Below are 26,322 nucleotides of genomic sequence, written 5' to 3'. Positions count from 1 at the left end.
CCAGCATCCTTTTGCTTCCTGGGGGGCAGTCATCTGGACCTGCCGCCCCGGCAGCGGGCTGGCTTTGCTGGCAGTGGCTCCGGTCTTGGTGAGGCAGACGCCACGAGCGCCATCAGCCTGAACGGCGACTGGATCCTCCATCACCTTGGTGACAGATGGCCCCATGGCTCTGCCACCTTAGACTCCACCGACCTGCCGGTGGGCAGCTTCAAGCTTCGCCGCAGTCGCTCATTTAAGGAGCTCAAGAGGATGATGTCCCGATCCATCAAGGGTGCCAGAGCCCCCAAGTGATCCCTCTGCCCTTCGATGATGCTACGACGAGGCTGGAAGATAGGGTGGGACGCGGTTGTTTCTTATCCTGTTACGAGGTTCTAGGTTGATGCTCCTGAAAGGGCATCTTGTTTACTGTCACCTGGGAAAAGTTTCTTCTTCACTTGGACAAACGGAACTGCCTCTTGGGCTTCTTCCTCTCACCTGACACCCAGATTCTTATATCTCCTCCCCTCTTTAGGCTGTGTATGTTCTTCTTTCTGCTGTGTGTTTCCCCCCAAAAAGAGTACTTGATGGAAGGGGGAAGGTCTTGTGACAGCCTTCTCTGAACCTCTCCCTACAGTGTTTTCATGTGTTTGCAGCATAAACACGTAGAGGGGCAGAAAGACTAGCGCAGCTATGCCTGTTTCCCCTAAAAAGAAATCATTCTTCCCTACAGTTCTCTTTCCAAAAAGTTACTCTTTCTGATGGTGGAAGAAGGGCTGAAGCCTACACAATTTGTAATCCACAAAGCACAACACAGTGTCTCCCTTCCTCCATCCCCATTTTTCAGTCCAGGAAACTTAGCAAAAAAACCAGGAGATTTGTCAAATGTCCAGCCAGCCAATGTACATGGTGGGCATTGGGCCACATTTGACTTTGTGATTTGCAGATTGTGTAAGCCCTGATAGTAATATCAAAGAATGTACATTTTGTTCTGGAAACTTTGTGGGCGTTCAGTGTCTTGGCTTCCTGACTGGTGCTTCAGGCCTGAAATTGATGCAGCCTTTTCTTGTGCTGTTAATATACCTCCCTTTTCCGATACGAGTATTAATTTGTGTTAGGAAAGCAACCTCATAACTGACCCCTGTGAATAGTGGCCGGGGTTTTTCTTGCTTTTCCTACTTCAGCCCTTAACGGGCTTTGTCAAGGAACATCCAAACACCTTTCGAAAAATTTCTCTTCAGTACTTCAACCATGTTTAAAGGAAATGGATACTAGATTACCCAAATCCTTATAGCACGAAGCACCAGCTTAACCTTTGTTTCTAAAAGAGTTCTCTTGCTGTCTAAAACTGTGGACCTCAATTTTTTTTCTAAATGTAAATGTATACTGTTGAGGTTAGACCTTTTTTAAAAAAAAATAATCAAACCTGGTCTTTCTCCCTCATTGCTGTGAGAAACTGCTAGGAATGTTAACAGTGGGAGATTTAAAGCCCTCAGTGTAATGATGTTTCCAAATGGAGGATTTCTTTTCAGGTGTCATTTAAAAGTCCACACCTGACACCAGGGCTTTGTGTATTGTGAGCAATAAATAAAAATTCTGTGCTGCGGTAACTCACTTTTTGTGACAAGAACTTTTTGAATTTGAATGTTAAGGAATTTGGATTCTAATGTTTTCAGTGGAAGTCCAACAGAAATCACAGCCTCATCTGAGGCTCATGTTGAAGGTGGAGGACAACAGCCCTAGATTAATAAAGGGTGAACTGGGCCCACTAGGATTTCTCACAGTAAGCAGCCAATCTACCCTGGTGAGGAACTTTTTTTTAACCACCACTGTAGACACCACAGGATTATAGTCTAGCTAGATCAGTGGTCCCCAGTGTGGTGTCTATGAGTGTCATAATGCCCACTACCTTTCCTGGTTCTTAAGTGTTTTTAGAAAGCAAGTGTGGCCAGTTGTGGCTTTTGCCCAGCACGGCTGCTGATTGGTCACTGCACATTTGATTGGATGTGCAGATTTTTTTAAACATTGCTTTGGCAGCAGCTGTCACCACAGCACAAGGATCTTCACTGTGTGGCTGAAGTTAAGCTGTGGCAGCCATTTTGTAGGCGATTTAGCCTCCTGCTGCAGCCATTTTGTTGCTTTATCGCTACACTGCATCAGGCTCAAAAAGAGGGGTAGTCTTCTTGGTACTGGAGAAAGTGTGCAGGTAAACTTTGCACAGGATGTAGCAGAGAAGAACCTTTTCATAAACACAGTCAATAGGAGACACTGGAAGTGACCTTTTGTCCCACAATGCTTCAGGGTATTGTTGTTGTTGAAAAAAGACACTAAAAATAATTTCAAAAGCTGTTGAATTCTTTATTGTACGATTGCAGGAGGCAGCAGAAGTGGAATCTCAACCGGGGGGAGGGTTATTACCTCTCCCAAGTACATTTATAGTTCCCCAGATAGGCATGCTCAGTTAGAACATATACATGGAAATTTCTCAGTGAAACTGGTTTCTTCAGTATCTTTTCTTCGTAGTTAGCATGGGTTGATCCAGACCAGTTGGTTCTAGTTTTGAGGTCACTTACTCTTCTTTATTTTTGCAGTCACAGCACATCTCACCTAGCCTACATGACTTCCCCATTCTAATGTGTTGTCTCCACTCAGGTTCATTTTTGACTTCCACACAATAGCGTCTTATTTTGCAAGTTCTATATTGTGGCGTGGGGTGCTACAGTTAGCTGAAGATAAAGGGGTGAATGCGTTTCCCCACCCACCTGCCTCTCTTATATGCTTCCATTATAACTAAAACCATGTTTAGTATACAGACTTTTTTCCCTAGAAGCAAGCGAGAGGACATTGCAGCCTGGCCTTCTTGTGCCTCCCGAGAAAAATTCTGCATTCCAGCCACCTCTGCTGCTGTTAACTGATGGCTTGAAGGGCTAAGCAAATTGCTGTTTATGTGATTCCTGGCACCATGTGGGTAATAACAGTAATTATGGAGACTGCAAGATGGTAGAGGACGGATTTGCAAGTCTAAGCCTGCTTGTTTGGGGGGGGGGGGTTTGATTCTCCACTCAAGTTGATGCTGTAAGCTCGGAATGCTGTTTTTTTTGTAGAGTTTGAAGCTCGCATTCACAGTTCCAAAGGTGACATTCATAGCTGTGGCTACTCTTCTCCGCATGTGTGTACTGTGCAAATATTGTACCCCTGAAAGCCTTGGTCCTCTAATTTTGCTTAATATGCTACTTTTCTATTGCTGCTTTTTAAAAAAACAAACAAACCAAGGAATAGGTGGCTTTCAAAAGTGTCCTAAGTGAGGCAATGTATATTCTGTGCCCTGTTTGCATCTGTGTCTTCACCCCAGTGTCAGCCCCATGATTTTGGCGGGGGGGGGCAGTATTCTTCACCCCAGTGTCAGCCCCATGATTTTGGCGGGGGGGGGGCAGGATAGGATCAGCCAAATCAGTCCCAAGTAGGCTACTTAACCTCAGTTGGAGATGTGTACAAATTAATTTCAGAGGGTAGCCATATCGGTCTGCAGTAGAACTCAATTCGAGTTAGGATGCCAGCCTCCAGGTGGGACCTGGGGATCCCCTGGAATTACAGCTCATCTCCACACTACAGTGATTGCTTCCCTTGAAGAAAATGGATGCTCTGAAGGGTGGACTCTATGGCATTGTATCTCACTGAGGTTCCTGTTCTCCCCAGACTTCATCCCCAACTCTCTAGCCTGGATCAGGCAACCCTGCAACCCTCATTCCCCGTTGGTGGCCAGGGGGGACCTGGCAACCCTCATTCAATTCCAGTAACACCTTAGAAAACAAGAATTTTTGAGAGTCAAAGCTTCCTTCATCACTTATCTTGTGGGTCTCTAAGATACTACTGGACTTGAATCTGTTCTGTACAATTATTAATGTCTTCCACGCCTTAGGTGTCCCTTACAACATGAGCATAATGGTGCAGTTCTGGACCCTTTACTGGTGGATGGCTTCTAGAAGTTACTGTGCTTTTCTTTCCTATTGTGTGCCCTAGCCTCCAGTAGAATGGTTCCTCCTCAGGAGGGAGCTCCACAAAGCCACAGAAACAGCACACTTAAACATTCAGAGTTGAAGGTACCCAAAGAACAGTGGCCAACGATGATCTCAATTGATGTCAAAGTTCATACAGGAAAAGATGGTCACTCTAGAGTGATCAAAGGGTTTCATATACATTACCTTATAAGCCTTCAAGCTACCATGTAGGGTATTATTCTCTCTCTTCTGGTTGAGCTCCAAGATTACTTAAAGGTTTCAAGGCAGAGGTGAGGGTTCATTCCTTCCAAAGTTGTAGCTCAGTTTCTTAAGATTGTACCACAGAATCTTCTTTGGTGTGAATTTCAGCACAGAAGACTTCCCAAGGCCAAGAAACAGGGCAAGTTCCAGACCAAGGTGACCCAAGTTTTTTGGGGGGCAGACTTTGGGGAACCGGGAAACAATGGTGCATTGGCAGTTGTGTTTGCCTAATCACCAGAGAGGAGCAAGAAATGCCACATGGGTATTCTGCCCCAGGCACCACAATGTTGTGGGCCAGTCACCTGTCTGAATACAGCTATTCTTCAAGAAATGGAATCTGTTAATGAGGACAAGTCCCTCATCCACTGTGGAATGTCATAATTACTCAGGGGCCCAGCTTTAAAGCAGCCTTTATGCTAATGAGGTGCGTTGAGGAAGGGGGACAAGCCCAAGGGTACGTCAAGGTATCATTAAGTCACAAAGAGCCTGTTCCATCTTGAAGCAGATAGTAAGGAAAAATTCTGAGGAGACATTTTGCTGCTATCACTCAGTATGGCTCCTCCTTTGGAAATGATCTCTGATTAAATTATAAAGTGAACAAAGTGATTTTTTTTCTTGTTTGGAGTTACCTCAGTCTTGTGGGGGGGGGAATGACAGAGCAATGAGTTCTGTCAGAAAATCACTCTTAGCAGTTTAAATTAGAGCCACAGAATGGTCAACTGTTTAATGGCTGTCAACAGAATTAGGTGTTGAGTTTGTCTAGTCTGATTAACAAAGGGCATCATGTGGCAGTGAGTTCCATAGGGCCTTAGTAGCTGCTGTGCTGGTGCTTGTGTGTTGATGGCTGTGGATGGAGACCAAGCCTAGGAGGAAAGGCTTGAGGGACTTGGGAATTTTCAGTCTGGAGGAGGTTGAGGGGGGGACATGATTGCTGGCCAGGAGGAAAATTCCTTCCTGACCCCAAAGTGGTGATCGGTGTTATCCTAGGTATGTAAGGAAAGGGACATGAGAGCTGAGCACTGACTCATCCCTTCTTGCCCTCCCTCTCACAATCTGCTCGGCACCGCTGTAAGATGGCCACCTAGCCGCAGCTTAAAAACTTCCAAAGGAGAGCCCACCACCTTCTGAGGACACCTGTTCCACTGAGGAACTGCTCTGTCATGAACTGTTCCTAAAGTTTAGTTGAAAACTTTTAATTGCCAATGCAAGATTTACCCCCCAGACCTTGCTGTCTGAAACCAGTGGCATCAGTACCATTCCTGAACCAGGCATAGGCCTCCGGATCATCCCCCCCCCAAATAAACTTTGAATTCCAAGCATTGAATTCCATCAGCAAGTGCTTGGATGAATGCCCAGGGGGTGTGCTGACCTGTTTTCCAAACTTAAATCTCTTCTTGTGCACCTAGTGCTACTTGCAATAAGAGATGGATTGATCCTGAACAGGTCCTGGCATGCAACAGAACCGCATTTTCACTGCTTGTAGCTGCTGCTGCTGCTGCTTTAAGGGCAATCTGATCTCCAGCAATTCTCAAGGTGACCGTGTTCAGCTCTGTTCCACGGAAAGCTTTGCTTACTGATGGAGAGCTTTGCTTACTGATTTCTGCAGATCAAACCTCTTGGTAAAAGGGGTTGGAACAGGTCGAGCTGGTCTGATCCTGGCCAATTGGCAACCTGACTTGAATCGCTTGCTCTGTATGAATCTCTCCTGGGAGCACGCTGTGCCCTGGCCTGGATTGTGTAGCCTGATTTAAGAGGGATACCATTCCAGTCTTTTAGGGCCACTGAACAGCAATCTGACATTTTTATTAAGCACACGATATGTCATTGGAGTAGAGCGGGATGGTTACCAGCCAGCGTCTGTGTGCTCTGAACCGAAGCTTCTTGGCTGCTGTTCTCACTTGCAAATACTGTCCCCATTAGGGCTAGAAGCTTGTTTTGGGGACTGGGGAAAAAAAAAACAGACCAGAAACTGAGGTTCGCATGCAGCCAAATGAAAACGGTTGAGGTTTGTAGGCTGCCACGGTTGGGCTACTACCCATGTATGCTAGCAGGCAGGAAAGGGATTATAAGAACGTGGACTTGTACACACAACACCCACCCACAGCAAGATCTTGCTGGTGTCTTGTGTGTTTGCAAAGGGAAGGTCACGGAGGGCAGCTGAGAAAAGCAAACAGCCCCCTTTCTCAGCTGCTGCCAAAGGAGAGAAGTATTTGCTCAAGAGCCAGGCGGGAGACGGTGCGTGGCAGGAATGAAGGATGTTTGTTGGGATGTCGCAGCTGGAGGAGGACAGCCAATAAAGAATCGAGACTTCTGCCTTTATGGAAATAGCAGGAGAGGCGATTGTAAAAAAACACACTAGCTTGTGAAGGCAAAGCTCACCTTTAGAATCCCTTCTCTCCCTGTAGCTGGGCTCTCACACCTCTTCCTCTCCGGTCAGCCAGGAAGCCCCTCTTGGGGCCTACACCATTTTCTTCTCCAAGAATCACCCCTTGCAGGAACAGGACTTCTCTGGAGGGGCTGTGTGCATTACAGCCCATTCTTTTGCATGTATACTTAGAAACTCCCAATGAATTCAGGAGGATGTAGTCCTGTACTGTACCCAACCTTAATCTGCGAGGAAAATTACCAACCACTCTCCTCCTACTTGTGCTTAAGCATTACAAAGGGAAGCAACCAACCCCCATTTTTGTATGCAGGTGATTAGCAAGCATGGAAATAAGGGTGCAAGGAGTGGAGAAAACACATTTCAGTCCACGCATGCAGGTTTGTGTGTGTCGGGGAAGCAAAGAGCAATACTGTAAGGCGGTTAGACTATTACAAGGCTAAACTCCTAGCAGAATTAGAAGAAGAGTAGGTTTTCTGTATCTTGAATCTCAAAACACTCAATTCCGCTGCTCTTAACCACTAAACCACACTAGCTCTCAGGGGGAATGGTCACAGCCAGAGATACTAGACTAGGCCGCATCCAAGCCCCATCAGGAACCAAAGGGCACATTAGCAGAAGAGAAAGAACAGTTCCAACGGTGATGGAGGCGGAGGAATCCTGGAAGGGTAAGGTATTGAGCGGAAGGTGACACTGGCAGAGGATCTACAATAGACAAGGGCAGTGTTACTTTAGCTAACCCTGGTTAGTGCTGCGCAGAAGGTGGCAATGGTAAACCACTTCTGATAATCTCTGACCATGAAAGCCCTATGATGAGACACCAAGGATACTTTGGAGGTCACTAATTCATAGGGGGCTCTTCCGCATTCTGATTTTCATCACTTGTGTGTTCCTGTTGCTTCAGGGTTCTCCCCCCCCCAAAAAAAATGTGGTTTGCTCTCTCTAGTACATGGGTGTCGAACTCATTTGTTATGAGGGCCGGATCTGACATAAATGGGACCTTGTTGGGCTGGGCAACATGTGTCATAAAATATAATGCCAGGTAGTGGAGATATAAACTTTATAAAGGACACAAACACAAAGATTTTTTTTTAACTTTAAAACATGCTTTAAAACATTAGCTCTGTAAGCTGCAAACCTATTTTTGATTTATTGACATTCACCGCCGAAATCTCATGCTCAAGAGTTCTAAGTCTAGGACCCAGGTTAAAACATGAAATGGCTGAGTGATTAAGAGAGTCTGGCGCAGCACGCTATGATGCAGCAGCAGCAGCAGAACTGGAAGCAGGAGATGGCCAGTTCCACTGCGGGCCTGATCTGGCCCCCGGGCCACATGTTTGACACCCCTGCTCTAGTAGTTCCACAGGGAGCAAAACACATGTGGAAAAGGGCAGGGGGGGACCCAAAGCAATAGGGACACCCAAGTGACAAAAGTGAGAATGCGGAAGAGCCCAGGGTTGCTGTACGTTGGAAGTGATTTTATGGCACTTAGCACACATGCAGTAGAACAGAGGTGGCCAGTCTATTGTTGCATGGTCCAAGGTGTCTGCTGCCCACCTGGGTTGCCAAAGAGGCCGCATGGCAAAGCTGAGTCTAGCTGATGCTCTAGGACACTGTTGCCATGGGTGACGACAAGCCGCAGGAGAGGCCTAGCCACAGTCACTACGGCAACAGGGGCACAAAAAATATAAAGCATCCCAGATTTACCCTCCAGACCCAAATGGTGGGGAGGGGGCAGCTAAAAACCAAACCCAAAACCGACCTAACAATCTTCTACTAGTTAAAAAAGACTACTATTTCCCACTAGGACAGGAACCCAAAATCAGGACGGAAAGGGGCCTGACTTCAGTGGGCCTCATAACCTCAGGCCCTTTATTATTTTTAAGCAAAAAGGAATAAGACACAAAGATAAAAGGGAATTCCCAAAACAATTTATGAACCAACAAAGGAAATAACCATCAGATCTGCCCACTGTGGTTCCTGCTTCAGCTCCAGAGGAGGGAGGGGACCATTACGGGGCCGTATCATCCATCCCCAATCTATTTCCATTCCAAAATGGTGACATTGAAGAAAGTTATCCAGGCCTCTCCCTTTTCACATCCTCAGAGGCTAAATTGGCTATTAAGCACATCAAGGCATGACATGTCTGGAACCTTCAGAGCCAACGACCAGGTACAGCCCGCAAGAAAAATGGGATCCAGGCCGACTTCACATCCAGGTACAACTAGGCAGAAACCGCTACCTCTATCCAAACATCCCCATATAAAGCTGCTTCTCCTTTTGGTGGTAGCTGCTCAGCTGGGACTCTGTCAACTGCAAGTAACGCTTCACATTGGCATCTTCCATGGCAAAGAGAGAAAAGGCAAAAAAAGAAAATGAAGACTACCATTAAAAGCAGTAGATATGTTTTGTTCAAACATTTAGGACAGCAGCTGGTGGTCATAAGAAAGTTATTTTGTGGATCAGGCCCATAAGTTGCCAGGTAACCACACCTGCTCACGAAGGGGGTGACAACTGGATCACAAATCCTCCCAGAAGACAAAAAGGAGAAGAAGAGATTGAATTTATACCCCGCCCTTCACTACCCAAGGGAGTCTCAGAGCGGCTTACAAACTCCTTTCCCTTCCCCTCCCCACCACAGACACCCTGTGAGGTAGGTGGGGCTGAGAGAGCTCTGACAGAAACTGCTCTTTTTCAAGGACAGCTGTGCCAGAACTATGGCTTGCCCAAGGTCATCCAGCAGGTGCAAGTGGAGGAGTGGGGAATCAAACCCGGTCCTCCCAGATTAGAGTCCAAGCACTTAACCACTACACCAAACTGGGTGGGAGGGTGCAACAGGGCTTACACACAAGATCTTGTACACCACCCTGTGTAAGCTGCCGGCAGTTTTTCCTGCCTTCCCCCTTCCTCCATCATTCCCCTGAAAGGGCTAAAAAGGTGGTACTGGGTACCTGTAGTCATGCAATACAGGTGGTTGCAGTGCGTAAGGGGAAACAGGAAAAACTGACACTTCTGTCTCGTTCGCTAGTGATGCTTCCCCTAGAGCATGGTTCCCCAACACGGTGCCCATGGGCACATTTTCCATTGCCTAGCAAGTGTTTTAGAAAGTGGCAATGGCCAGATGGGGCTTTTGCCCAGCAGTGCTTCTGACTGGCCACTGGAGATCTGATTGGCTGTGCAGATTTTTAAAAAAAGTTGTAGCAGCTGTCACCACAGCACAAGGATCTTCACTATAGGCCTGGAGGCCAGCTGTGTATATGCAAGAAAATATTTTAAAACAATATGTTCATTTAAAAATGAACGGAGCTTCTGATGAAACGGAGCTTCTGTTGAGCGGAGCTTCTGATGAAATACCGAAAAGCTACGATTAGAGATGGTGCATGATGTCACTCCCTGAGATTTTATGGTTGGCTCCCGCCTCTTGTGGCAGCCATTTTGTGGTTGTGCTCACCCTCCTCTGTCAAAATTCTAAAGGAGTCCACAGGCTCAAAAAGGTTGGGGATCCCTGCCCCAGGGTCAGATGAAGCGAGGGTTTTTTTTTTGCCAATCCAGTTCCTTAAGCCTATTACTGCATATAGCCAAAATATAATCAGTACAGTGCAGGTAAGATTTTTTTTAATGAAGCTTCCATAGGCCAAAAACATTTATTTAGAAAACTGCTATGCTGGCTCCTCATAGTCCTGTTCGAGGCTATTCAGGTGAGGCTCAAGGTTTCCAAAGGTGAGGGGCCACCACTGAAAAAACCCACTCTGGCTACCCGCCGTCTCACCTCCGCAGGCAGAGGTGCAGAGAGCCAGGCTTGTGAAGAGAAGAAGAAGAAGAAGAAGAGATTGGATTTATACCCCACCCTTCACTTGGAGTCTCAGAGCGGCTTCCAAACTCCTTTCCCTTCCCCTCCCCACAACAGAAAGGATCTTAACTGACTGCCATTGAGTCTTCTCAAGATGCCATCATGGATAAGGGCCCCCATATTGGTCTTTAATAACCGCTCTGTAAGAAAAGCAGTTTTGCAAGACTGGACCACAGGTTTATCCGATCCAGTGTCCTGTTTGTAGTACCTTCAGGAAGCCTTTGAGAAACAATCCACAGTTGTCACTAGCTCCCAGCAAGATTTACAGGCTTTACAGCCCAGAATATTGTCCATCTTATTTTTCGTTGCCACCTTTTCCATGCTCAGTCTGAAGAGAACAATTGTATCTAATACTGATTTGGATTTGGATAATTATATCTGGTGATTAGTGCCATGTACAGATAAAGGAGATCTTTCTACAAAGTTGGGGGGAAACCCAGGTCTGCAGAAAAATCTAAAAATAAAAAATTTAAAAAGTAGGTAAAAGGTAAAAGTTCCCTTGCTCGAAAGCCAGTTGAGTCCGACTCTAGGGTTGCGGTGCTCATCTCCGTTTCAAAGGCGAAGAGCCAGCGCTGTCCGAAGACGTTTCCGTGGTCATGTGGCCGGCATGACTAAATACCAAGGCGCACGGAACGCTGTTACCTTCCCACCAAAGTGGTACCTATTTATCTACTTGCAATTTCTTGCTTTCAAACTGCTAGGTTGGCAGGAGCTGGAACTAGAGACGGGAGCTCACTCCGTCATGCGACACCCGGGTCTCGAACTGCTGAACTACCGACCTTCCACAGCCTGCAGTTCAGCGTCTTAACGACTTGAGCCACCGCAGCTCCATAAAAAAAAAAGTAGAGAGACTTCTAAAAAGCCCACAAACCTCAACCTATGAGGGAGAAAACATCAACTGCAATTCTGAAGGTTGCTTAGCCATCTGATAAACAGCAAATGGCAGCAGGAGAGGTGGGAATGTGAGATCTACAAAGGAGCAGCATGAACCAACTGAAGTAGCAAAGTAAGTGATGACCAGTGGTACTGGACCAGTGTTCCATCTAGTCCGACATCCTGTTTTTATTATTAATTATATATATTGCATTTTCTCCCTAGTAAGAAGAACAAGATGAGACAGTGCAGTATATTTCAATAACAAAGATACTTCAATAACCAAGAAATTAACCATAATACATCAAGGCTAATCTATATACATACAATAAGTAGTGAGTAAACAGTATTTAGGAGCTGCGGTGGCTCAAGTGGTTAAGACGCTGAACTGCAGCCTGTGGAAGGTCAGTAGATCAGCAGTTCGAGACTTGAGTTGTCGCATGACGGAGTGAGCTCCCGTCTCTAGTTCCAGCTCCTGCCAACCTAGCAGTTCGAAAGCAAGGAATTGCAAGTAGATAAATAGGTACCACTTCGGTGGGAAGGTAACAGTGTTCCGTGCGCCTTGGTGTTTAGTCATGCCGGCCACATGACCACGGAAACGTCTTCAGACAGCGCTGGCTCTTCGGCTTTGAAACGGAGATGAGCATCGCAACCCTAGAGTCGGACTCGACTGGCTTTCGAGCAAGGGAACCTTTACCTTTTTAAACAGTATTTGCTCTGTTTTCCTTTTCTCCGTATTAATCTGAATATTAAAAGAACCAAAAGATCGTTCAAAATTGCCACAGACATACAGTGTCGATTACGTCAGGAATATCAGCTTGCTATGTCAGATATTCCATAATGAGGAACCAAATCGCCACAAAGTTAGAGGAAGATGTTTGGGAGGTAAGGTACGATAAGTTGTCAGTGATTTTAGCCATGATTATAAAGGTCCCATAATTTTTTGTGCCAGAGTGACAGGTCTGATAGTGTTTTATCTTTCCAGCGTGATTTTGCAGTAAACAAAAGGACAGAGATGGCTTCAGATTGAAAAGAGGGGCCCTCCCCCGATACTGCTCTCTAGCATTGGTATTCCAAGGTTTACTGCCTCTGTATATGGAGGTTCCCTTTAGTAGCCATTCATGAAGAAGAGGAAGAGATTGGATTTATACCCCGCCCTTCACTACCCGAAGGAGTCTCAGAGTGGCTTACAATCCCTGTGAGGTAGGTGGGGCTGAGAGAGCTCTCGAGAGAACAGCTCTGAAAGAACTTATGAATGACCCAAGGTCACGCCAGCAGCTGCATGTGGAGAGGTGGGGAATCAAGCCCAGTTCTCCCAGATTAGAGTCCATGCTCTTAACCACTACACCAAACTGGACTTCTCCTCAATGAATTATGGAGAGAAAAAAAGGGAAGGCCTGGCCAAGCAAGGCGGGCAGCAGCAGCTGCAGAGGCAGCAGTGCAGAAGAGAGGCGCTTGCAGTGGCACAGGTGGGCAGGCCAGTGAATGAGACAATGAGGAAGGAAGGAGATGGCTGGGAGCCGGCAACAATGCAACAGGCAGTCTGTGTGGGGGGGTCATATTGGCAGGTGAGCAAGCCAGTATGGAGAAGGGGACCAGGTGGCAGAGACAGCAGAGAAGCCATAGACAGAAAGGCCATAGACAGAAAGGCAGAGGGGTGGCAGAAAGAAAGAGGAGGAGGAAGGAAAGACCACCAGGGGGTGGGATTTCCCCCTCCACCACAAGTTTCCCAGGCCCCCAGCTTATATTAATGACTTTTTCAGTACCAGAGCACTGAGCAGTAGTTCTTGTGGGAGGATTAATCCAGAGCAGGAGGCATTCCCCTATTAAATATGACCGCAATTTTAAAACCACACAATGGCTGTCTCAAGCTTTGTGCCAGCCTCTCACGGGTTATTCCTGAAGCCTCCCTTACCTTTGGGCTGCTTGCCGATAGCTTCCAGGAGATAGTGGCGCGCTTTGTCATAATCCCGCAGGTGGTAGAACGCCACTCCAGCACGATACAGGGCCTTTGTGTTCTCTGGCTGCCTTTCTAGGACTTTTAGACTGTAGTCTTTCACCCGCTCATAGTTCACAGGTTCCATGTGGAGGAGACAAGCTACGTACAGAACAAAAGAACTCCACTTATCAGTCTGAGACTCCCAAACCTTCAGCCCCCCGTTTTCATCCAGAAGCCAGACTGATACTTTGGGGGCAGGGGAGACCAGCAGGTCATAAAGGCAACAGCCCTCTCTTGCTGTTTATCACTTCACCATTGGTATTCAGAGATACATTGTAATTTGAACATGGTGGTCCTCTTTAGTCACTGAAATGTCTCTCCATTAATTTGTCTCGTCTCCCTTTTAAAGCCATCTAAGCCACTAGCTAGTTGCCAAAACTTGTGACGTTCAGTTCCATTATTACACATGGACAGAAGCCCATGTTAATCCCAGATTCGAATCCTGATTTCTCTTGCAAACATATTTTTATCCTACTCTTCTTCCAAGGAGCTGGATTTTTTCCCTCACAAGAACGCTGTGAGCTAGGTTAGGCTGACAGAGAATAACTGACCAGGGAGGTTCCCCTCATGGCAGAGTGGAGATTTGACTGAAACCAAAAGCAGGGAAAGAAGTCTCAACCCCAAACAAATAATTGAGTAACCAAAAGGCTGAGGCAAAGGATAAAAAACTCTGATTAGGGAATGTTAAGACTTTAATAAAATCTCCTCAACAAAGCCTTAAAGACAACGTGGTGTATAAACCTCCTTGACCAGAAAAATGTATGTCAGCCAATTTTCAAATGGAATATTGTTTTGTACAATTATAATTTATGTAATGGTATTACAATCGATTACATATGAAAAAAACCCTCCCTTCATCCGTAAAAGCTGTGAATTGTATACTAGTAAGACTGGACCAAAAACTGCATCCATCAGTCTATTTACATTCAAGGAAATCAGTCAGTCATTATTACGGCCCACATGCCATATAGAAGCAGAACTCCACCACAAGCACTCTTATTGACTGTCATACAAGAAAAACATGCAAAAATAAATCCACAAGAACTGTGCACAGTGCGCTCAATATTTCTTTAACAAAAATCGTGAAGTTATGAATTTGAAAGTACAAAAGTAATAATAATACATTCAAGTTATAGATTCAGGTGACAACAACCTTCTATCTTTATGTACCTGAATTTATAACTTGAATGTATTACTATTACTTTTGTACTTTCATATTCATAACTTCACGATTTTTGTTAAAGAAATATTGAGCACACTGTGCACAGTTCTTGTGGATTTATTTTTGCATGTGTATGGACTGTGACTATATTTATTTTGGCATACAAGAAAAACATCACATACAATCTCTTTTTGAATGGCCTGCTGTACTTATTGGGTAACATTCTAATGAAAACACCTGTTATAAACAAAAACTCGTTACAATTTTTTAAAAAGAATTGTGTCATCTACTGCCAGTCAGTTTGATTGTCAGTGGCAGGCCTGCCACTGTGGGCATCCAGACCAAGATTCCCTCTGAGCCGTCGTGACAGGCAGAACACCACACACAACGTGTCTGACTGGAACAAAAACACTCCTCATGTCCCCCAATTGCACTTTGCCTAGCGTTTTAGATCCTTGTTTATTTCCCCCGCTGCCTGGCTTAGTAGTCCTAGATAACCCAAAGTTTTCATTTGACAAGGACAGGGAAAAAAGTTTCCACTTTCTCCACACTGTGTATATTTTCTAAACTATCTATCGATCTAGCTAAACCTCTCTCATGTTTTTTTCCCTGAACTAAAAGGTAAAGAATCACAGAGCATAACAACATTATACCAAGAGGCCACAGACGGCCCTTAGCGGTAAGAGAATGGTACCTTATGCATGTTCAGAGCTATTCACATCACCAGCCAACCTAAGGGCACACGTCTGAAAGGGAATATTCAGAACAGGGGTGGCCAAACTGTGGCTCAGGAGCCACATGCGGCTCTTTCACACATATTGTGCGGCTCCCAGCTGGGGAAGCGATGGGGAGGCATGCCCCCCTGATCGGTCTTCCCTTCCCCAGCCAGTGTTCTCCTCCTTGGGTAGGCTCGAGGTGTGTAGGGGGGAGCAGAGAAAGGAAGCAACTTTAAGTGCATTCTCAAAGCCTCCCCCCCCCCCTTCCGCAAGCTTGGAGAAGGCAAATAAATATCATTATCAACAACAGTTTTTACCCTTTTGTTTTTATTTTTGGCAGTCTCGTTTACAGTTAATAATAAAGCAGATTTGCATATTTTTCAATAAAAACATGGGGTGACATTTGTTCACGTGGCTCTCAAACATCTGACGTTTATTCTACGTGGCTCTTACGTCAAGCAAGTTTGGCTATCCCTGATTCAGAATCGAGGATCTCAGGTGGGGTGGCCCTCAGCAAGACCTAGCATTAATTCCGACATTGCCCAGGGCCCGGGGACCCTTTCCTGTAGCTTTACCAGCAAGATTATTGTAGCAGTCGCTTTGGGTGCTGTGGAGAGCTCGTTCCTGTTCAAGGGTTACATGAGGCCTCTCCCCGCCTAATTCCTGCAGAGGACACGGCACGCTGGGATCCAGCCCTTTCACCTGCAGGAGGGCCCAGTGGTAACGGCTCACAGCGTCACGGAAATGCCCCTCTTTGTAATAGCGGTTCCCTTCCTCCTTGAAGCGCTGGGCCTGCTGAAGCCGCAGCTCCATGGTCTCCTCTGAAGAGGCCTAGAAGGAAAATAAAGCACATTCTTAGCTTGAAAAGGGAAAGCTTTTATTTTCAGAAAGATGCCAACAGGCCAGGAACTCCCAACCGGCCCAAACATTCCAGCATTATCCACCACAGTGCAGGCTGTCTGCCACTGGAAAACAGTAAAATTATCCCGGCTAAACTTCAAAAAAGAGAGGTGAAAGAGAGCTCACGGGCTTAATGGAAGCTATATTCTATGGCCCAGGAAATCAGAGTTTCTAATTCCTAGTATGTAACGGCTCAGAGGTTAAGACGCTGAACTGCAGACCAGAAGGTTGGTAGCTCGGCAGTTTGAGACCCAGTGCCGCGTGACGGAGTGAGCTCCCGTCTCTGGCCCCAGCTCCTGCCAACTTAGCAGTTTGAAAGCAAGACCTTGCAAGTAGATAAATAGGTACCGCTTCGGTGGGAAGGTAACAGTGTTCTGTGCACCTTGGCCTTTAGTCATGCCGGCCACATGAACATGGAAAACTCTTCGGACAGCGCTGGCTCTTCAGCTTGGAAACGGAGATGAGCACCGCCCCCTAGAGTCGGATTCGACTGGCTTTTGAGCAACGGAAACATTTACCTTTACCTTAAGGGCTAGTTATGGTTCCTGGGTGTTTGGAGGAAGGCACTCTGAACATGCTCAAAGGCACAGTACTTTATTACTCAGTCACATTTTCCAGGGCTAAGTGAAGGTACTCAAACATACTATATCTAGGGGTAAGTTCCAGCCAAGTTAATCCCTAGAAGAGCATTCCAATGAACAGCCTGCATTAAATAAGCTAACTGGCTACAACAGAGCTCCTCGATAATTATGCTAAAGAAGCAGAACAGATTTAGAGTCCAGTGGCACCTTTAAGACCAACAAAGGTTTATTCAAGGTATGAGCTTTCATGTGTGAGCACATTTTTTCAAATACATTGGAATGGTAGGTAGGTTTCAGACTTATAGACAGGGACTGAACAGCAAATTACCTACCATTTCAGTGTATTTGAAAAAGTGTGCACGCACATGAAAGCTCATACCTTGAATAAACCTTTATTGGTCTTAAATTTGTTCTACTGCTTCAGACCAACTCAGGTGACCACCTGGATCTATGCTAAAGGTGAGTAAATTCAGCTTTTCTCACCCCAACAACATTAGATTAGACAGATTCTTGGAGGATAGGTCTATCAGTGGCTACTAGCCATGGTGACTGAGGGGAACCTCTACGTTCAGAGGCATTAAACCTCTGAATCCCAGTGCCAGGGAGGCAACATCAGGAAAAGACCTCAACCTCTGTGCCCTGTTGTTGGACCTCCAGAGCAACTGGCTGGCCACTGTGTGAGACAGGATGCTGGAATAGATGGACCCTCACTGGTCTGATCCAGCTGGAGTGCTTCTCATGTTCTTATCATAGTGACATGAGTAGTTAGAGGCGGAGCTGGATGTCCAGCTCCAACTACTCACTAATATCCCTTTCCAGTGGCTATTAGCCACAAGGTATAGCTAGGGGCTCTGGGGCAAGTGCTGCTCTGTCTTCTTGGTGCTTGGGGGGGATCAACAGTGGGAGGGCTTCTAATGTCCTGGCCCCACTGGTGGACCTCCTGATGGCACCTGGTATTTCTGGCCACTGTGTGACACAGAGTGGTGGACTTATTTCTGGCCACTGTGTGACACAGAGTGTTGGACTGGATGGGCCTTTGGCCTGATCCAACATTGGCGTCTCTTATGTTCTTATGTTTTTTCTTTATTCCCTAGATGTAGTTCCCTTTCCTATATTTTCTGTTGTAGTTTTGTAGTCTGAAAAAACCCCAATAAAAACCTCCCCCTAGGGGGATGAGGGGAAAAAAAGTTGGAGCTGGGGAAGCAAGTTAACACAGCTGCAAGAAATGCTTTCTTCCAACTCAGTGTGGCCCAGAAAATGCCCCTCCTACCTTGACATGGATGATCTGACCACCTGGATCCACGCAAAGCAAAGCATAAGTATTAACATTACATTAAACGATGTGCAGATTCCATAGTAGGGATCTTGTTACTGCAACAGATATTACAAACTATACACAGGCCCCGGTCACACGACAAAGTTGCCATGGGAGAGGCACGGATGGTGGGCGCGATCACACCCCAACATCTGGGAAGTGGAGCGCACCTGTGGCTTACTGCCGACAATGTGCGTTAAAAAACTAGTACCTCCAAGGTACTAGTAAACGTTTGCCACGGGCTGCCTCCAGACGCCCATGGTGTGATTGCGCCGGCGCACGGCATTCGCGTTTACCTGCTGGCACCAAGGGAAGGACCCGTGGTGTGCCACCAGTGCGTCTGATCGCATAATCGCAGATCAAACTGCACTGGGGCAATTAGCCACGCCTCCCCCCCATGCGTGATATCCGGCCCATGTGACCGGGGCCACAGTGGGATCAATGTACAGTCGTTAATCTTTTACCCCAAGCTTATTTCTGAACCATTTTGTTAACAGCGCGGTCCTATTTCCTGTTCAAAAGGCTCTCTTGAATAATTCAGTTTTGCCTGGTTTGCGGAAAGCTAGGAGGGTGGAAGCCTTCCCAACTTCATCAGGTAGGCCATTCGTTAAGGTGGGTGGGCCACAAGAGAGAAGGCACTGTTTCATACTTCTGGGTGGTTTCAGATTTCTACTAGTCAAATCCTATTGTGTTGTCTATTGGATGTCCCATCCTGCTGTCTGTATTGTCTTATTCAGTGTAATCCGCCTTGAGTCCCAGGGAGAAAGGCAGACTATAAATAATGTGAATAAATACAAACAAATCAATCTGCTTTTTTTTTTAAGCCTGGGTGAGGCAGAGCAGAAGTCCTGAATCCAGTACTGGAGGAGTCTGGAACCTCGCTGGTGGCAGCATCCACAGCTCAGCACCTATTGCTCTACCATCATCATCTACAAAGGGATCGTGGCTTGGGAAATCCAGTCATGCAGGGCGGCTATACTTGCAACCACAGTGCAATCTCCAGTGATGTGTGGGATGCAACCTGGGCTGGGTTGCCAACCTCCAGGTGGTGGCTGAAGATCTCCCACTATTACAACTGCTCTCCAAGCAACAGAGATCAGCTCACCTGGAGAAAATGGACACTTTGGAAGGTGGACTCTGTGGCATCGTACCCTAGGGTTGCCAGCTCTGGGCAATACTTGGGAGATTTGGGGGTAGAGCCTGGGGAGGACAGGGTTTGGGGAAGGGAGGGAACTCAGCAGGGTATAATGCCACAGAGTCCACCCTTCCAAAGCAGGCATTTTCTCCAGGTGGAACTGATCTCGGTCACCTGGAAATCAGATGTAATAACAGGCGATCTCCAGGTGCCACCTGGAGATTGGCAACCGTACTTTACCCCATGGAAGTCCGTCCCCAAACCCCGCCTTCCCCAGGCTCCACTCCCAAAATCTCCAGGTCTTTCCCCACCTGGAGCTGGCAACCCTAAACCTGTGACGATTTCTGTCTGGGCTCTTCCGCATTCTCATTTTTGTCACTCATTTGTCCCTATTGCTTTGGGTCGACATCGTCCGTCCCCCCCCCCTTTCCACATGTGTTTTGATCCCTCCGGGTCTACTAGAGAGAGCAAAACACATTGGGAGGAGAAAACCCTGAAGCAATAGGAGCAGCACAGGAGTGATGAAAATCAGAAAGCGGAAGACCCTTCTCGCTTAAAAACAGACACTTCCAGCAGATCACAAACCTGGTACCTTTGCGGCTGCCATCGGGGGGTCAGACGAGGTTGCGGCTGCTTTGGAATCCCACCCCACTTTCCCCCTTCCCCGGCCGCAGCCGCCGCCGCCGCCACGCCCTCTCCATGACCTGGAAGGGAAGGGAAATGCCAGAAAGGGGAAGCAGCCAGGAAGGAGCTCCGGGGACACGTGATCGAAGCGCCAGCCTTCTGGTTCCGAGGACGGGAGCGATGCAGAAGCACTTTCAAATAGGAAGCATTTTCTTTTGCTCCATTAAGCAATGTTCCCTCTAAGCTGAGTTAGTGTGAGCTAGCTAAGCTCACAGTTTTTTAGCCTCCAGCTCACACTTTTTCGTCTTTGCTCAGGAAGGATGGCTCCAGAGCAGACTCATTTATGCAGTAGCCAAACTGCTCGCTCACAACTTTAATGCCAGTAGCTCACAAAGTAGAATTTTTGCTCACAGGGCTCCACAGCTGAGAGGGAACATTGGAGGGGGAGGTATTTGTGAATTCCCTGCCTCCCCACGTGTGCCTGCACACGAAAGCTTATACCCAGAATTAAACTTGTTGGTCTTAAAGGTGCCACTGGACTCAAATTTTGTGCTCTTCCTGTTTTTCATTTTTATAGATTTTTCCCCCCTCTGAGGAAAATATAGGAAATGGGGGACTGTGGATGAAAACATATTCGTCCTTAAAATAATTTCCGTATTGCATTAAACAAAAAAATTGTCTTTACCTAGCTGGCCACTTAAACTTCATTATCCAGCTTTGCCGACTACTACCGTGTTGGTCTTTATTTATTTAGGGAGGTTGCACGTGGCCCTTTCAAAGTCCTGCCTGAGAAGGTGAGGAATAAAACCAAGACCATAGAATTCTAAGTAGTGGTTGTCTCCTAATGCTGTCTGGTCTGGTAGCACCACCTGGAGTCTCAGAGAGAAAGGCCGACTGTAAATAAATTAAATTAAAAAACAAAATAAATGTTCAATATGAAAACTCAAAAACAGCCATTAAAAACAACATTTGAGTGCCCTAAAATTAAAGAAATAAAAATAAAGCAGGTCTCAGACCAGAATCCAACCATAAACTAGCTAAAAAGATAAAACCCCTTCTTTAACAGCCTGGGTAAAAAACACCCCTTTTTAGCCTGGTTCCGTAAGTGCCAGAGAAATCTCAAGAGGGAGGGTGTTCCAAAGGTCTTTGCATGCCTTCCCTGTGTGATAAAACAGTAATTCTACCAGCGGTACAATCCTGAAGAGAATTACACTCTCCTAAACCCATTGAAGAAGGAGTTGCGGTGGCTCAAGTGGTTAAGACGCTGAACTGCAGGCTGTGGAAGGTCAGTAGTTCAGCGGTTCAAGACCCGGGTGCCACAAGACAGGGTGAGCTCCTGTCTCTAGTTCCAGCTCCTGCCAACCTAGCAGTTCGAAAGCAAGAAATTGCAAGTAGATAAATAGGGACCACTTCGGTGGGAAGGTAACAGCGTTCCGTGCGCCTTGGTGTTTAGTCATGCCGGCCACATGACCACGGAAACGTCTTCGGACAGCGCTGGCTCTTCGGCTTTGAAACGGAGATGAGCACCGCAACCCTAGAGTCGGATTCGACTGGCTTTCGAGCAAGGGAACCTTTACCTTTTTAAACCCATTGAAGGAGCTGCGGTGGCTCAAGTGGTTAAGACGCTGAACTGCAGGCTGTGGAAGGTCAGTAGTTCAGCAGTTCGAGACCCGAGTGTGCCACATGATGGAGTGAGCTCCCATCTCTAGTTCCAGCTCCTGCCAACCTAGCAGTTCGAAAGCAAGAAATTGGAAGTAGATAAATAGGTACCACTTCAGTGGGAAGATAACAGCGTTCCGTGCGCCTTGGTGTTTAGTCATGCCGGTGTTTAGTCCTATGGTTTTCCCTTGTATGCCTGTGGCCCTGCCCCCAGCGTTCCCAGTGTTCCCAGTGTGCCTGCGTCACTTCCGGGTGACACGTGTGCGCACACCCGACGCCGGCTGGGAGCTCCCTGCTCCCAGCGAAGAATCACTTGGCAACCCTAACACCAGGAAAAGGTGAAGGTAGAAGGAAAAAGGGAAGACCCAAAATGAGATAGATTGATTCAATCAAAGAAGCCATGATCCTCTCAGTTTGCAAGACTTCAGCAAGGCTGTTAACGATTGGTTGTTTTGGAGGTCATTGATTTATAGAGTTGCCATAAGTTGGAAGCAACTTTATTGCACTTAACACGCATGCACATACACACAAAAGTCAATACTATCTTCCCTCCAGGTTTTAATAAGGATCTGTGATTTCTTGCTCCCTATAGATTCTAATTCTATAGGTCAAAGCAATGGTATTCCCAGTAGTAATGTATGGCTGCGAGAGTTGGCCCATAAGGAAGGCTGAGTGCCGAAGAATAGATTCTGTTAAATTATTGTGCTGGAGAAGACTCTTGAGAGTCCCTTGGACTGCTAGAAGATCAAATCAGTCAATCCTAAAAGAAATCAACCCTGACTGTTCCCTGGAAGGCCAGAGACTGAAGCTGAAGCTCAAATACTTTGGCTACCAAATGAGAAGGGCGCACTCACTGGAGAAGCCCCTGATGCTGGGAAAGACTGAAGGTCAAAGAAGGCGACGGCAAAGGATGAGATGGTTAGACAGTATTATTAATGCAACAAACATGAAATTAAGCAAACTCCAGGGGACAGCGGAAGACAGGAGGGCTTGGCGTGATGTGGTCCATGGGGTTGCGAAGAGTCAGGCTCGACTGTGCAACTGAACAGCAACAACATTAGAGTCTAATAAAATAGCAAAAGCCACCCTTTACAGATGTTAATAGGTTCAGATAAATCTCTGTATGATCTCTGTACTTTTCTAATTGTATCACGTTTCACCCTGAAGTACTTTCCTGGATTAGGTTTGATGTTAATCTTACTTTGCCTATTTGTCAACAGTTAGGTGTGGTCCTCAATCAATGAGTGCATTGATTGCATCTTTTGATTGCCTCTTAGTTTAAACCAGCTTCTCTTTATAACTCTTTATAACATTTCCTGCCTCCTATTGTTCTTTTGTTGGCCATTTTAAGTATAATGTAAATGTATCTGCTGCAGGCAATGGCAAACCACCTCTGTTTGTCTGTTGCCTTAAAAACCGTAGGGCTGGGGTGGCCAAACTTGCTTAACGAAAAAGCCACATAGAATAACTGTCAGATGTTTGAGAACTGCAAGACATGAACAAACATCACACACACACACTTTTATTGAAAAATATGCAAATCTGCTTTTTATTAACATTAAATGAGATTTCCAAAAAAACCCCAAAAGGGGTAAAAACAGATATTTGTAATGATATTTATTTGTGCAATTATATTTATTTGTTTGCTGATAATATTTATTTGTCTAAGAGAGGGAGAAAGAGATAGGTGGGGAAAAAGAGAGAGAGATGGGGCAGAGAGGGGGAGGGAGGGAGGGAGAAAGAGAAAGGTGGAAAGAATTAAAAGTGGAAAGAAGAGAGAAAAACAAACAGCAAACAGAGGGGGAGGGAGGGAGGAAGAGAGAGAAAGCAAATAGATGAGGGGGAGGAAGGCAGGGAGGGAGAATGGTGAAAAGAAAGAAAGATGTGGAAAGAAAGCAAATAGATGGGGGGAGGGGGGGAACAGAGAAAGGGAGGTGGAAAGAAAGCAAATAAATGGGGAGGAAGGGAGAGGTGGAAAGAAAACAACTTTAATTTTAAATGTGTTCTCCAACCCTGCCATGCCCCCATGCCAGCTGGCTTGGCTTGGAGAAGGGATTTAAAGAGAAAAATGTCATAACAACATAAGAACATAAGAGAGGCCAATGTTGGATCAGGCCAAAGGCCCATCCAGTCCAACACTCTGTATCACACAGTGGCCAGAAATACCAGTGCCATCAGGAAGTCCACCAGTGGGGCCAGGACACTAGTAGCCATCCCACTGTTGACCCTCCCAAGCACCAAGATGACAGAGCATCACTTGCCCCAGAGTCCCTATCTATACCTTGTGGCTAATAGCCACTGATGGACCTCTGCTCCATATGCTTATCTAATTCCCTTTTGAAGCCGTCCATGCTTGTAGCCGCCACCACCTCCTGTGGAAGTGAATTCCAAGTGTTAATCACTCTTTGGGTGAAAAAGTACTTCCTTTTATCCGTTCTAACCCGACCGCTCAGCAATTTCATGGAGTGCCCACGAGTTCTTGTATTGTGAGAAAGGGAGAAAAGTACCTCTTTCTCTACCTGCTCTTTCCCATGCATAATCTTATAAACCTCGATCATGTCACCCCTCAGTCGTCGTTTCTCCAAGCTAAAGAACCCTAAGCGCCTTAACCTTTCCTCTTCTCTGAGCTAGCTGGGGAGGGGGGACTTTGAGAATGCATTTAAAGTTGCTTTCTTTCTCTGCCTCCCCCAAACCTACCCAGGGGAGAGAAACACTGGCTGGGGAAGGGAAAATCAGTCAGGGAGGCATGCCTCCCTTTCGCTTTCCCAGCAGCCCTGCCAAGAGCTGTACAATATGTGTGAAAGAGCTGCATGAGGCTCCCAACCCACAGTTTGGCCACCCATGCCCTAGGGGGTTGCCACAAGAACATAAGAAGCGCCCTGCTGGATCAGACCAATAGTCCATCTAGTCCAACATCCTGTCTCACACAGTGGCTCCAACCAGTTCCTCTGAATGACCAACAACAGGGCATAGAGGCTGAGACCTTCCACTGATGTTGGCCTATTATGCATGGGTGTTTTCCCTTGCTTTCACCATACATGTCCTTCAGGTCCCCCCCGCCCCCAATTCTGCATTGTTTTTCCTCCCTTCAGCGCTCAGTGCGCTTTCAGCTCGCTGTTTACCCGGGTTTTTTTAGAGTTGTTTTGTGGTGATCCCCCCCCCTTTGCTTCCAAGCTGAAGGTAATTCAAAAGCACACGTGTTTATTTCTAAAACATATAAAAATCTTCTAGGGGCCCAAGTAAAGCCTCATAAAAATATGACCTGACATGTTTCAGCTCACCTTACAAGCATAACAGGGGCTGCATTACATGTTGTATTCTGAACTATTTGACCTCTGAAGAAGGCTCTTGTGGGCCGAAACACATCAGGTCATATATGGTTCTTTTTGTGCATTTATCACTGTGATTATTTTATGATGTTTTTAATTTTAGGCCTTTTTTATTTTTTTGCTTGGTTGGTTTAGTTTTTGCTTGGTTGGTTTAGTTTTTCTTCCACTCTCTTTGTGGGTAATTCCAAAGCATGCAGATTCCATCAGATTTTTCTCCCCCCACCCCTCCTCTGCCTGCATTGAGGGCATTTATTGGTCAGTTGAGGGCATTTATTGGTCAGTCTTTATTGGTCAGTTTCTTGCTGGGCATGTTTCTTGAAACAGGAGATTCTTTCATCTGTATTAACTCTCGGGCAGCTATCTTATAGCAAAATGTTAGTGGTTCTCCTCTGTTCATCGCTGTACAAGTCCCACTATCACTTAGGTTTTCCGTCTTTTAAGTTTTTTTAACAAGCGTGCTTAGTCTAGCAATATGAGTTTTTCACTAAGTTTTTCATGGAGGAACTGGCACTCCTCACCATAAAAGCACGTCCATGTTCGAAGTTAAAACAGAGGTCTTCCCCCCCACAAATGATTGCCTGGCCACCCGCTGGCCCTATCCCCACCACTTTTCCTCTGATCAAGGCATTTGCATATGCAATTTCTCCCCCCCCCCTTTGTATTTTGGATCCTAGGATCCTTGACACCCATGCCTCTGGGTGCCCACCCCCTGGCCATCACTATGTCCTCTGGCAGCGCATTCCACACTTTAATCACTGTCTGTATAAAGTAGTAGTTCCTTTTGTCTGTCCTGAACTTACTACCCATCAGTTTCACTGGATACCCTTGAGTGCTAGTATTTTGGCTGCAACTTTACAACACTTTACACACACAATAGACTAACATAGTTTCAGGTGGGCAGCCGTGTGGGTCTGAAGCAACAGAACAAAGTTTGAGTCCAGTGGCACCTTTAAGACCAACAAAGTTTAATTCTGTGTATAAGCTTTCGTCTGCATGCACACTTCTTCAGTGCATGCACACAAGAGCTTATACCCAGAATTAAATGTTGTTGGTCTTAAAGGTGCCACTGGACTCAAACTTTATTCAATAAACGAACACTGGCCCCGGTCACATGGTACGGATGATAGGCGGATTTTCCGGGCTCGATCACACCGCAACATCTGGGAAGTGTAGTGCTCCCGTGGCTAACCCGTGGCTTCCGGCCAAAGATGCGGAGTAAAAAACTAGTACTTACGAGGTACTGGTTTCCGGACACCGCGGGGCAAGGGCAGGCGTCTGATCGCGTTTCCGGTGGAATCCCGTGGCATCCAGCGCCCGCTGATGTTCCATCGTGAACAAGGGTGTTTTTTCCCCCCAAGTCTCCGCAGGATGTGCAAAAGCGCCCAACGGCGCATGTGCACAAACTTCAATACAAAAAACACCCATTTGCCATGAAGCGGCACCTAGCGATTGCTGCTGTGATTGCACCGCGCTGCTTCTTCGTCGCGCTGCAGGATAGCCATGTGATCAGCACTTCACCCCCTAACCACGGAACCTCGACCAGACGTGTGATCGGGCGGCC

The 26,322-nt window shown here is 46.5% G+C and overlaps 2 protein-coding genes across 3 annotated transcripts in view; one reads left to right on the top strand and one right to left on the bottom strand.

The window, feature by feature from the left end:
- LOC107111235 overlaps positions 1–291 on the top strand; it is a 35,957-nt gene extending 35,666 nt beyond the window's left edge. Inside the window, exon 6 of the mRNA XM_015412176.1 lies at positions 5–291. Coding sequence (XP_015267662.1) covers positions 5–291 — 287 coding nt within the window. The remainder of the gene's footprint in view (positions 1–4) is intronic.
- Positions 292–8,057: 7,766 nt separating this feature from the next.
- On the bottom strand, positions 8,058–19,844 carry TTC9C (tetratricopeptide repeat domain 9C). 2 transcript variants are annotated; one of them, XM_015412181.1, is made up of 4 exons: positions 19,735–19,844; positions 15,794–16,049; positions 13,257–13,439; positions 8,058–8,957 (listed from the first exon to the last, which is right to left on the bottom strand). In XM_015412181.1, the coding sequence occupies exons 2-4, from the start codon at positions 16,029–16,031 to the stop codon at positions 8,863–8,865; spliced, it is 516 nt and encodes a 171-aa protein (XP_015267667.1). In that variant the 5' UTR covers positions 16,032–16,049; positions 19,735–19,844; the 3' UTR covers positions 8,058–8,862. The 2 variants fall into 2 exon arrangements, with proteins under 2 accessions (XP_015267667.1, XP_015267666.1); XM_015412180.1 differs by having other exon boundaries at positions 19,742–19,844.
- Between the last annotated feature and the right edge of the window lie 6,478 nt (positions 19,845–26,322).

The sequence above is a fragment of the Gekko japonicus genome, unplaced genomic scaffold, assembly GCF_001447785.1.
Source record: "Gekko japonicus isolate JY-2015 unplaced genomic scaffold, Gekko_japonicus_V1.1 scaffold2386, whole genome shotgun sequence".
NCBI classification, from domain to species: Eukaryota; Metazoa; Chordata; class Lepidosauria; order Squamata; family Gekkonidae; genus Gekko; species Gekko japonicus.
The sequence above is the reverse complement of the archived record's forward strand: the minus strand, read 5'-3'. Positions and strand labels throughout refer to the sequence as shown.

Excerpts from the sequence above, each read along its gene's own strand:
- TTC9C (XM_015412180.1), bottom strand. Across the intron at positions 13,440-15,793 it reads CTGCTACAATAATCTTGCTG|CTTGTCTCCTCCACATGGAA; the intron begins GTAAAGCTACAG and ends TTCTGTACGTAG. Across the intron at positions 8,958-13,256 it reads TATCGGCAAGCAGCCCAAAG|ATGCCAATGTGAAGCGTTAC; the intron begins GTAAGGGAGGCT and ends TTGCCATGGAAG.